This window comes from Nycticebus coucang, chromosome 17, assembly GCF_027406575.1.
Source record: "Nycticebus coucang isolate mNycCou1 chromosome 17, mNycCou1.pri, whole genome shotgun sequence".
NCBI lineage: Eukaryota > Metazoa > Chordata > Mammalia > Primates > Lorisidae > Nycticebus > Nycticebus coucang.
Genome location: NC_069796.1, coordinates 72,972,158 through 72,985,156, shown reverse-complemented (window position 1 = coordinate 72,985,156; position 12,999 = coordinate 72,972,158). Strand labels below are relative to the sequence as shown.

Below are 12,999 nucleotides of genomic sequence, written 5' to 3'. Positions count from 1 at the left end.
TGACTTGGGGTTAGAGGTCCACCCTACTGAGCTGTGAGACTTTGTATCAGTGTTTTTCAACTTTTTTAATGTTGTGGCACACTTGAACCTATAATTATATTTCTGCAGAACACTTAAATTATGCTGATCCAAAAAATAGAGTAAAAAACTGTGCTTTGAACTTCTTTCAAAAATAATTAATGATCTTAAAAGTTTTCATGCTACACCTAAGATCCTCTCATAGCACAGCAGTTGAAAATCACTGCTCTACATGAAAGTCTCTGTTCAATCATTTTCATATCTATTAAGTGAGGAGAATGTGAGGAGTCAGCATGTGTGGGCTAGAAGTACCAGCCCTTACCAGAAGTGTAAGGGTCAGAATGTGGCAAACAGCAGAGCCAGGAGCTCTTGGCTGACCGACGTCCACTGCTCTCTCTGGCCAATTGATGTTCCAAAATGGAAGAGCTGATTTTTTTCAAAGGGAGTTTCTTTTGTAAGGTGTGTGTGGGGGGGGGAGAAATATCCTGATTTTTTTTAACTGTTTGCAGCACGTCCACAAGAAATAAAATATCATTGAGCCCAAACAATATACTGCTACCCACTCTGATAGAAACTTCATAAGTCCTAGACTAGACTAGGCTTTTCTTTAATATAGAACCAGTATGTGCTAAGGCCCTTGCAAGTCTCCTGTAGTTTCCATTCATTCAGTGAGCATTTAAAAAGTGGCTGCTCAGCTAGACAACCATGTTAGAGCTGGGAGTATGATGACGGACCAGAGATCTGTCTGCTTGCTTCTTAGGCACAGTGGGAACACAAGGGGTCAAGTGTCAGGCTGAGGAAGCCCTCTGGAGGGGTCATTTTGGAAGTGAGATGCAGCCTTCCTCTGTTCTGTGCCCTTCAAGGTGCTTAGGGCACCTCTCCTCCTGCTTAATCCAGAGAAGCCCAGGCCCTTCTTATCCTCCACCTTCCAAAGAAACATCCTTCAATTACAATCACATCCCTCCCACCCCCAAGTCTCATTCAGCCACAAAGTACAACCTATGTCATTTCTTAGCCCAAGATCGCCCCAGACGGAGGCTTTGAAGCTTCATGGCTTCCTTCCCCTACTGTTCAGCTAATCCATTTTAAGCTGCCATTTTTTTTTTTTTAAGTTAGAAAAATAAATGTTGTATTGTATGCTCAATTCTTAGGTATAGCACATGTAAGAGTCGAACTCACTTGAAACAGAATGTTTAGGATTTTTAGTCACTTCCTTGGAGGACATAGAGGGTGAGTGCAGCTTGACACTGGGGCAGGGAGCTCAGGCTTTGGTGACCATCATTGTGACCTGAGGATTAGCCGGGCCCTGGGTGAGAGGCATTCCCAGGACCAGGCTGGTTTTCTTGGTGACAGCCAATTGTCTCACAATCACTTCACCCTTTCTACTAGGGTGAGCAGGAAGGCCCTGTTCAATGAAATATTTTTGACTCCTTGGAGGAGGGAGCTCTGAGGAAAGAGGTGCTGAATATATGTGTGGTTTTTATAAGGAGCAGCTTTTACCTCTTCTTTTTCTGTACAACATCCTGCAGTGCTTGGGGGGACATTTGCTGAGAACATTCTTAAAATAGAGGCATGGAAACCAATCTGTCAGGTAGAAGTGTGCAGGCGGCAAACCCTGGTTACCGTGACACCAAACCGCGATGTGAATTATCTTGTCCCACCAAACTGATCCTCCTTGGAGGGGCCCAGAAAAGCCGGGGGAGAGGGGGACAGGTTACCCCTGCATGGTCTGAGGCCTAGCACAAGGGTCCTTGAGTTCAGCTTTGTCCTTGACCGTTGTCTCTGTGGTTCTAGGCATCTGGAGGACAACCAGGTCAGCATTATTGAGAGAGGTGCCTTCCAGGACCTAAAGCAGCTGGAGAGACTGTAAGTACCACACACTTCCTTTCTTAAAAAATATGTTTTTGCTTTGGAGATTTGTTTTTATGTTTTTAGTTTATTTTTTTGGTAAATCATCCTGTGACCTTGTGAAAGTCTGCAATGTTTAAAAAAGTTTGTTATTATGCTTAGAGCATGTTAGATGCTTGTTAAAGAGATACTGAAATGCTCTTAAGTCTTTAAAAGATGCTAAAATCCGCATCTGGGCTTTGTCTCTCCTTCAGCTCTTTCTGGGTATCCGCACATGGGGCTGGTTTGCACACAGCCTCAGTCTTCCCTTCCTCAGAGGAGGGAGGCCCACATCATCCCTGTCCTGGGAACCAATGTCAGATCCTCCCTCCTGCTGTGCACCGGCAGAAGCTCCCTCCTCGAGCCCTCAAGCCCTCTCGTATTAGGCTCCTCTGCCCCATTCTTGGGGGATAGGCAGGACGGGCGAGTGGGCGTAGCCTCTGAGTGAGTGTTTGCCTGTGTCAGGAGGGCCCCCCAGCCTCGCCCCGTTTCCACGAGAGAGTGCACTGCCAGTGGTTTAAAAATAGGCCAGTGTTCTGACTCCCTGGGAGGAAGACAGGAGAAGAGGTAGGGATGGGAGTCGGATGGTGCCTGCGTTCGTTTTGTTGGTGAATACTTTTGCAGAAAACCCTTAGGTCACTTTGAGGAAGGCTGCTCAGATGGTTAAGTGGGCGACTTCACCTTTGCTCAGTTAATCACATCTGGCAGCTCATAGCATCTGGATATTTGCTTTCTGCCCTCTGAGTGGGGATTGTGCCCAGGAGCACTTAGTCATGCTGGTGGGCGGCACTCATCAAGCCCTCTCTCTGCATCCTGGTTGCCCTGACATTTCAGCGTCCTTCCGCAGTAGTTGGGGCACGAGGCGGTGACAGCTCTCAGCTCTGCCAGCTCACCTAGAATTGTCCTCTGTTTACCTGTCCTGTTGCCAAATCTCCCTTACAGAAACGGGCTTGGGTAAGGTGGCGTGCCTGCCCCTGCCTTGTTAGCTCTGCGATGTGCCAACTTTTCCCGTGGAGTCTCTCCTTAGATGGGGACAGGGAGGTCCTCATCGATGTCTATTAGTATTACCCAGAAGATGCTTTCCTCCCTCTCGGTCATAGGAACTGTCTTGTTTATTGCTCTCCTTCTGGATCAAATCCCAGAGTATGTCCTGCTGTTGTTGGTTTGAAAATATGGCATTTATTTCTTGTAAGGGAAAATAGTGGGAAAAAATACCGAATGTTGCCTCTGTTTACGTGTTTGTTTTAAAATCTCTTTAAACTTAAATTCTTCTCCTTGTTTAGAGCAGAGAAAACATAAAAGTATTTGTTGAACCTGATAACTTTGTATGAGATAATCATCATTTACAAGGAAAGATAAATACATGGTCCTTTGTGGAAAAGGGCAGCTCTTGTTTGAACTTCTGATTAGAACATTAAAAAAATAATAATAATAATTGGTAAAAAATTCCCAATTCATTAATTTCATGGTTGCTGGGAAAGAACTAATTGAGTACCTTGGACATGCTAGGAACTATGCCAGTATTTCACATGCTGTCTGTCCTTTTATCCCCATGAAATTCCTATGAGGTGTTATTACCCTCGTTTTGCGGATGAAGAAACAGAGCTCAGGGAGACTGAGCCAAAGAAAGGAGCCAAAGAGAGAACCAAGATTCAAAGCCACATCTGTGTGACATCAAAGACCGCATCCTTTCATGCTTCTGTGCCGCAGACATTAGATGAAGTGTGATCTTTAGCAATGGCCCTGCAAATAGCCTCTCACATACCCATTTAACTCCAGGGAATATCAGTGAAATATTCTGGCAAAAGGATCTTTTCTTTGGCTTGGTGAACAAGGCTGAAATACCATTCATGTGTGGGGAACTAAAGGGATTACAATTGCAGAGGAAAGCGGGCTATTTCTCTACTTTTGTGTATTAGGTGGGTAATGCTAACTGCTATACAAGATAAACGCTCAAATCTTAGTGACTTAACACAGTGAATGTTTACTTCTCATTCATGGAAAACCCAATATGGGTGTTCCTGATAGAGCTTCTGTGCTCCAAGTGGAGACTCAGGGATTCCTTCTACTCTTTGACTTCACAATCTTTAAATCTCAGCTTCCAAGGTACCAATGTGTGTCTCCATCAAGCCAGCAGAGGGGAGAGAACCTGAGGGATTGCACATGGGAGGCGTTCACAGGCGAGACCTGGAGGAAGTACATGTCACATCCACTCTTACATCCTTTGGGCTAGAACTCAGTCGTATGGCCACGGGAAACTGCCGGGGTAGAGGGGAGGGAAGTAGTTGAGCTGTGTGCCCAGGAAGTAAAGAAAACAGGCTTAGTGACCATGTAGCCCTCATCTGAATTCTACTGTGAGTGAGCAGAAGACCTACTCTTCTTGGTCAGGAAGAAGATTGGAAGTATAGACAGCTGGATTTGTATGCACAGCTGGATTAGCATCCTGGAAGGCAGTGTTGGTAAAAAAGGGTGTGTGTGAGAGACGTTAATCCTGACTGGTGTTAATCTGGTTGTGGGTATTCTGTGTGTCTCCAAACAGACTGAGAAATATAGAATGGGAAAATGCCATATCATTGCCATTAATAACTGAAGGAGGACATGGTACTCCTTCATGGAGGGTACTATCCCTGCGTTTCACTCCCAGCTCACCTTACTTGTGTCTTTATGTTGATAGTAGATTCATCTTTATTGATCATATTCTGAAATACAGTCTGGAAATAATATGGCTTTTCATTATTCATTTTTTTGGAGGGGTTATTTTTGTTGTGAATAGTCATTATTGGTTTGTTCTCCTGAGGCCCTACTGGGAAAGAGGAAGGAAGGCTGTCCTCCAAGTCTCTGCTAAGAATTCTTTATTCTTCCATGAAAGGAGCTTCACTTCTGACTTTAGTTAGATGCTTCTCCTCTCATAGCACCATGAGGTTATCTCTAGCAGGAAACTTAATGACACTGTATTTTAATTCCCTATTTGCCTGATTATTTCTCCCCAAAACTATAAATATGTGTACATCGGTATTCATGATCTATGTAGCTCTTAATTGCATAGATTAAACAAGGCATAATAGTAAGTGCTTGAGAAATATTTATCAAAAAATACTTGAGTTTTTGTTCTATACCAATGGTTCTAAGCTGGATCTAATTTTGTCCCCCAGAGGAGACTTGGTAATGTCTAGAGACATTTTTGATTGTCACATTGGGAGATGCTACCTAGCAGATAGGAGCCAGGAATATCTTTAAACATCCTAAAATGCACAGGACAGCCCCACAAAAAAAGAATTATCCGGCCTAAAGTGTTACTAGGACCGAAGGTGAGAAATTGTGAACTTTGGCTATTATGTGTCAGGTAGTATGGTACACTTTACATGTGCCACCTCTTTTAATCTACACAAGAATTATTATGAGATTAGAATTATCCTTGTCCCTAATGTGATAAGATATAAAACTCAAAGCATTACCTGATGAGTATTGCTGCTAAATATGTTTACGATAAATCAAATTTAACTAGATGTCACTTCTGATTTCCCAAAGGTAAAGAAGATAAAGGAAAAAGTTTAATGAAACCAAAAGGAAACAAATTCTGTAGATGGGATATTCTATAGATAACTGTATTGTTCTTTAAAAAAAAGTCAATGTCAAAAAAAGGGGGGGGGCGGTGAGAACAGACTGTTCTAGCTTCAAAAAAGCTTAGGATAGAAACAGTAGCACAAAAATTGTGTGTGTTGGTCAATGGAATTAAAGAGTTCTACATCCTTGAATTATCTAGGAAGTAACAATAATGCTTAAGTTTATTGCCTTGTTAAATGTATGCTATGATCTGTAGGATAGCTTCTAAAAAGAATAGTGCAAAGATTGTAATAACCAAATAGAAAAGGGACATGATATGATACAAAAACATGTAGGGATAAAAGGAATAAAAAAGAACATAGAACAAATGAGACAAATAGAAAAACATAGTAAATTATATATTTAATAACAAATATGTTGTAATTACTTTATATGTAAATGAACTAATCCTCTAACTAAAAGACATAGATTGTCAGAATAGATTAAAAAACACAACCATGTGCTTTTTACAAAAAACATACTGAACATAACAACAGAGACGAGCTAAAAGATTATAGGGGTCCTCAAACTGCAGCCTGTGGGCCACATGAGGTGGTGTCATTGTGTTTGTTCCCATCTTGTTTTTTTACTTCAAAATAAGATATGTGCAGTGTGCATAGGAATTTGTTCATAGTTTTTCTTTTTTTTTAAACAATAGTCCGGCCCTCCAATGGTCTGAGGGACAATGAATTGGTCCCCTGTTTAAACAGTTTGAGGACGCCTGGAATAGAAAATGATAACATGAAAAACTAACAGAAAGGTTGGTGGAGCCCTATAAATACTAGATAAAATAGACTTTAAAAAAAAAGACACATTGTTAGGTAGAAAAGAGGCATTTCATACTGATAAAGTAGTAAACACACAAGGAAGATAATAGCAAATCTGTGTTTGTGTGTGTCTAAAACCAGCCTAAAAATACAGAAAGCAAGTATTGGCAGAAGGAAGAGGATAAGTAGACAAGTTCATAGTCTTTGTTAAGATACCTTTGTAGTAACTGGTGAACCAAATTACTGGTAACATATGGAAGATCTTACTAACAATATTTATAAATCTGATCTAATTGCTATTTAGAGAACACTGCAAGCAAATGTAGAATAAACTTTCAAGTGTATGTGAAACTTATACTATCTTAAGGAGTTAGAGCAAGAACAAAAAAGAAGAAAGGAAATCATTAAGAGCAGATGTCTATAAAATTGAAAAGAATAATAGAAAAGCCTCTGAAAAACCAAACTTTCATTCTTAAAACAATAAAATTATAAACATCAGAAAGACAGAAGACAAAAAAGAAATAAGATGAAATTACTAATATGAGGGTTCAAATGTGAGACATAACTTTGAATATTACAAATATTAAAATGGTAAGAACAGATTTTGAACAACTTTATCCCAGTGATTAAAGATTAAATGAAATTGAAAATATATCAATAAGAGATAGGAAATCTGTCATATGTTACAGAAATTGAATCTTAAAATATTTCATGAAGAAAAATCCAGGTTTAGATGGCTTTACTAGTAAATTCTACCAACATTTTAGGAAATGAATAATATTCATTTAACATACTCATTGTATAAAAGGAATGAGTATTTGTTATTTGCTAGCATAACCTTGACACCAAAATTCAGTAAAGACATTTTAAGAAAATTATAAGCCAATATATTTCATTCATATTTATGCAAATTTCCTAACAAAATACAAGCAAAATGAATTCATTGATACGTGGAAAGTATATTACAACAAAATTTGTTTTGTAAGCTTGGTTTACAAGGAAGGCAAGGTTGGCTTAATACTAAGAAATTCTGCCTTCTAGATAAATACATGCTGAACAACTAGGATAGCAAAACCAAAGACACATAGACAATATCTATGATAAAACTAGGGAGCAAAGTATCCCAATTATGTCCCAGTAGATGGTGGTAAGACTTTAGTGGTATCTCATCTGTGTGGGAAAAAGCAGAGGGAAAGCAGCTGAACTTCTTATGGGTCTGAGCACAGGAAGGAAATCCCTTAAATTGCCAATCTAAACTCATTGGGAAACACAGTGATCAATATGAGAAAAGCTGCCAAAAATAGAAGTGAGTTCTACTATATCCGATTTCTGGTAAGTATAAAGGAACAGTGATGTGATAATGATGAATAATACTTGGAACTTTATGGGCCCTGGAAAACTCTTCGAACAGAAACAAGGCTCTGTTGTAGGAAAGGCTAGTATTGATAGGAAATTTCTGCAAGTAGACGATTGAATAGAGACACTAATGGAAAAGGAAAGAAAACTTCTTGATTAAAATATTAAATTCATGTCAGATCCGAGAAAATACAAGGTCATGTTTTTTATCATTTTGCAAAAGCAAACAAGAGTGAGCTCTAGAATCTTGAAGCAAAAAAAGCTTTAATTTTCCACTTATCCCTCCTATAACTAAAGGGAAATTAACTTAGATTCTTTTTGGTTGCTTATTTTTAAGTAAAGGCTTTCAATATTTTTTTTTGTATAAAAGAATTTAAAAAAAGAATAAACATAATAACCTCCCTAGAAACAATGAAAACATGCAAAAAGAGACACCCATAAAATAAATGAATAATAGAATAGTTCAAAACTAGCTTATAAGTATATAAGACCTTATAAATTGTAACAGCATGAATCTGAATTTTAAAAACTGAAATTAGATGTAAAGTAGGATTTGAAAGGAGGGATGAAGAGCTCAAAAAGAATTTAACAATAAAAAGTCATTTCAAAATATATACTGGTAGTACAATACTGAAGATAAATAAACTTTTAGGAAGTAACTATCCAAGACTTACTACAGTAATCAAGACACCATGGTATTGGGAAATAAACAATAGACACACAAATCAATGGAACAGAATAGAGAGCTTATGAATAAACTCATGCAAAAATAGTCAACTGATGTGTAAAGATAATTCAATGGAGAAACAATTTCTTTTGAACAAATGGTGCTAGAACAATTGGGCATAGCTATATGCAGAAAAATGAACCTGGATGCAAACATTACATTTTACACAAAATTTAAGTCAAAATAGATTGTAGACCTAACTACAAAACTTTTCAGAAGAAAACATGGGAAAATTTACATGACTTTGGGTTTTGGGGAATGAGTGTTTTTTTTTGTTTTTTTTTTTCTTGAGATAGAGTCTCACTATGTCACCCTTGGTTGAGTGCTGTGGCATCACAGCTCACAGCAACCTCAAACTCTTGGGCTTAAGCGATTCTCTTGCCTCAGCCTCTCAAGTAGCTGGGACTACAGGCGCCTGCCACAATGCCAAGCTATTTTTGTTATTGTAGTCGTCATTGTTGTTTAGCAGGCCCTGGCAGGGTTTGAACCCGCCAGCCCCAGTGTATGTGGCTGGCATCCTAACCACTGAGCTACGGGTGCTGCGCCTGGGGAGGAGTGTTTTGATGTAATACCAAAAGCATGATCCATGAAAGAAAGATCAATAAATTGAACTTCATTAAAATAAAACACTTTTTTACACAGAACATTATTAAAAGAATAAAAGCCACAGATTGGGAGAGTGTATTTGTAAAACACATATCTGATAAAGGACTTGTATATAAAATATACAAATAACTTTTTATTATTTGTTTATTTTTATTGTTAGATCATAGCTGTGTACATTAGTGCAATCAAGGGGTACAATGTGCTGGTTTCATATACAATCTGAAATTTTTTTTGCAGTTTTTGGCCAGGGCTGGGCTTGAACCTGCCACCTCCTGCATATGGGGCTGGTGCCCTACTCCTTTGAGCCTCAGGCTCCACCCTATACAAATAACTTTTTTACTTGGGAGGTTGGGGCCAGGAGTCAAGGGTGTAGTGAATTATGATTGTCCACTCCAGCCTGAGTAACAAAGCGGGACCCTGTCTCGTAAAAACAAATGAACAAAGAAACAAAAACTATGAGAGATAGCCCACTTTCCCTAAGAAAGAAATGGACAAAAGATTCAAATGGGCATTTCACCAAACAAGGTGTTTAAATGGTATTATAGTTAATCATACGAAAATATACTCAACATTAAAGTTAATGGAAATCAAATGATAAGATACCACTGCATACCTGTTAGAATGGCCAAAATACAAAAAGCTGACCATGCTAATTGCTGGTGAGGTGGAGTAACAGGTCTTAATCATTGCTGGTGGTGATGCAAAATGGTACAGCTACTTTGGAACACAGTTTAGCAGTTTCTTACAAAACTAAACATAGTGTTATCATGGAATTCCAAAGCCCAGTCACATCTCCACCCAACTTTCAAGGTGTTGGGAAATATATACTGTATCTGTCCTATGCCAATGTCTCTGTGGTGTTTTAGTTCTTAGGAGTCTGTTCTCTGGCAGACTCCTTAGGAAAGCCTCCCTGAGAACCATAATACCCATGTTCTTGAATGTTCATAATAGACAGCAATCATTACATTTGAATGTCAGTACAGCTAAATATAAAATCTGTGGTTCACATTTATTTTTTTAAGTTATTTAATTGTACTCTGGCATAAAATTTTGGCATCAAAAAGTATGGTAGGAGTCTGTTTTCTTTCTATTATAAGTTTCTCATTGAAAGTTTAAAGATTTTTTTTTTTTTTTTTTAGAATTAGTATCTTGTAACTCCTGTGGGAAACAAATTTATCAACTAGAATACAGTCTAGATCAGTGGTTGGTAGGTGTTCAGGGAAGATGGAGCAGGACATTTAATAAGTAAGGCACAGTTGGGCGTGGGGGTTAGATTGGTGAAGCTCTGCTATCTGATACATGGTGGGTACCCAGCACTGTGCATTTATTGTTATTTATCATTTAATCCTTAGGATTCTACAGCACAAAGAGTGAAGCTTAATGTGTGTAAACTTAAAAATCATTTAGGAATTTAGGCATCCCAGGATAGAACGTCGTCAACTGTGATGAATTTATGCACCAACATCTTTGAAGGTGATGCGGGAAAAGGTGCTGACCTAAGATATTGTGACAGTTCTGTGAGATGAAAGACAAAAGGAACCACACCAAAGAACTGTATTCTAGTTGATAAATTTGTTTCCCACAGGGGTTATGAGTTACCAATTCTGAAAAAATTTTTAAGCATTCAATCAGAAACTTATAATTAATGGAAAGAAAAACAGATTTGATGCCAGAATTTTATATAAGAATACAACTAAATAACTTTTTAAAGAAAATGTGAACTACAGATTTTACATTTAGCTATACTGACATTAAAGTGTAATGACTGCTGTCTGACTATTGTGAATGTTCAAGAACTTGGGCATTGTGGTTCCCAGGGGCCCTTCCTGAGAAATCTGCCAGAGAATAGGCTCCTCACAACCAAAACATTGTGGCAACATTGGCATAAGGACAGATATAGCCTACATTTTCCAACACCCTGGAAGTTTGGTGGAAACATGTGACTAGGTTCTGGAATTCTACAGAATGAGAGTAGAACTGATGTGCTTTCTTTCTTTCTCTAAGCTGGCTGGATTGGCAGCATTCTAAGAAGCTAAGTGATACAGAAGCACAAAATGCAAGCATTTTGAGTCCCTGCTGGCATGCATTTGGCTGTGACATGAACAAGATGTGTATTTTTATTGTTTCAAAAATAACAGTGTAATTCATCACTTTAACAGAATAAACAAAAAAATTCATTTCCATAGATGCAGAAAAAAGTACTTAATAAAATTCAACACTAATTCATGACTTAATGCATTTGACACATTAAAAATAAAAGGGAACTTCTTTATCGAAAAAACCCCCTAGAACATTCCTCATAGTTGATGGTGAAATATTAAAAATTTTACTCCTGAGAGACCTAGACACCTTCCATCATGACTGTGATTCAGATTCTATTAGAAATTCTGGTTCTGGCAATGGTTAAAAAACAAAAGGGAGGAAGAGAAGAACCAAGGAACCATAGGACTAAAGAACCAAGGAAAAATAATAAAACTTGGATGGAATAAATGTAATTATTTGTACATAACGTGATTGAATATGAGGCCTGATTATTAAGTTCACAAACTTGCCACCATGTACTTATGTGGCAGCACTGTACAAACAATTTGGTAGGGTTTCTTACCTTAACCAAGGTGTATCAGCATTTCACAGCTGTGTTCATGTAGGTGTGTAATGGTGTCTGCTGAGTGGCATTTGTTATTGTTGCATGCTTTTCTGTGCTGTCATGAGAGTGTTGGAGCATGAATTAGAGCAACAAATTAATCGTCATAAACTTCTTATTAAACTTGGCAAGAATGGAAGTGAAATCAGACATGTTATTCATGTTTATGGGGATAATCTCATGAAGACAATGGCAACACACAAATGATTTAAATGTTTTTATGAGGGGACAGAAAGCATCACTGATGAAGAGAGGTCAGGGCAACTAGTAAAGAGCAGAACTGATGAAAACATCACAAAAATTCATTGAATTGCACATCAAAATTATTGGCTGACAGTGAGAAGCATAGCAGACCAGGTAAACGGAAAATCGTAAGTGAAAATTTTGGCCAACAACTCATGGTTCTTGAATAAAAACAGTGCACCAGCTCACACAAACACTATCTGTGATGGAGTTTTTAGCCAATAAGCAAATAACTGTATTGGGACACCCTCCTTAACTCACCTGATCTGGTCCCCAGTGATTTTTTTTTTTCTTTACCCTGAGATAAAGGAAATATTGAAAGGAAGACATTTTAATGATACTTAGGATACATAAAAGGTAACATGGGAAAAAAATACTGGGGGCGGAGACAAGATGGCTGACTGAAGCCAGCTTTCCACAGAGGCTCTTGTCCAGAAGGAGAGTTAAAGGACAGAAATTTAGCAAGTAATCTGGTGGATTTGAGCTGCACCAAGAGAGAAGGTTGAAGAACGCACATCAACCCCACTGAGGTGAGCTGCAACCACAAGGATACAAACAAAAGGTACAAAATCCATCACCAAGCGGACGGGAGGCCCCTCCCCCATGAGAACTGCTCGGAGTGTCTCACAAACAAACGAGCAGAGTTCAAAGGTCCTCCCACTACACTCCACGGGAGAGACCCTCTAAAAACTGGACCTATCTCCCCTACAAGGGTGCCACGGCGTTCTCCTGCCAGGCATAAAACTGTATAAAACTGTATATATTCTCTACCTGCAACTTTGAGGTCCCAGCACTCCCCTTCACACTCTGAGGTCTGGAGGCCTGTCCCACAGGAGTCCAGATTCTTGGGTGATTTCTTGAGGGGTGTGGACAGTGCCTAAACTGCAGCTGGTCAGTGCCGACTCTGGGACACGGGAGTGAGGAGAGGATGGTCGGCTAGGAGGGAACCACACCGGAGCTGCGGTGCCCTGAGGCGCAGAGCAGCAGACGTCTTTTAGCAACAATAGGACTCACTCCCGGATATCCTGAAGCCACACCCCCTGTCTCCCTGGGCAACCAGAGAAGGCCAGGCATCTACTCAGGAGGCAACCACCACGGAACAGATCTGTGATGGAAACGCAGGCCCCGTGAGTAAAGGGTTTGCCTGA

At 39.2% G+C, this 12,999-nt stretch overlaps 1 protein-coding gene across 1 annotated transcript in view; it reads left to right on the top strand.

The window, feature by feature from the left end:
• The window catches only part of SLIT3 (slit guidance ligand 3), a 677,992-nt gene that overhangs the window by 51,024 nt on the left and 613,969 nt on the right, over nucleotides 1-12,999 (top strand). The window contains exon 3 of the mRNA XM_053566757.1: nucleotides 1,813-1,884. Within this exon, the coding sequence (XP_053422732.1) occupies nucleotides 1,813-1,884 (72 nt within the window). The remainder of the gene's footprint in view (nucleotides 1-1,812; nucleotides 1,885-12,999) is intronic.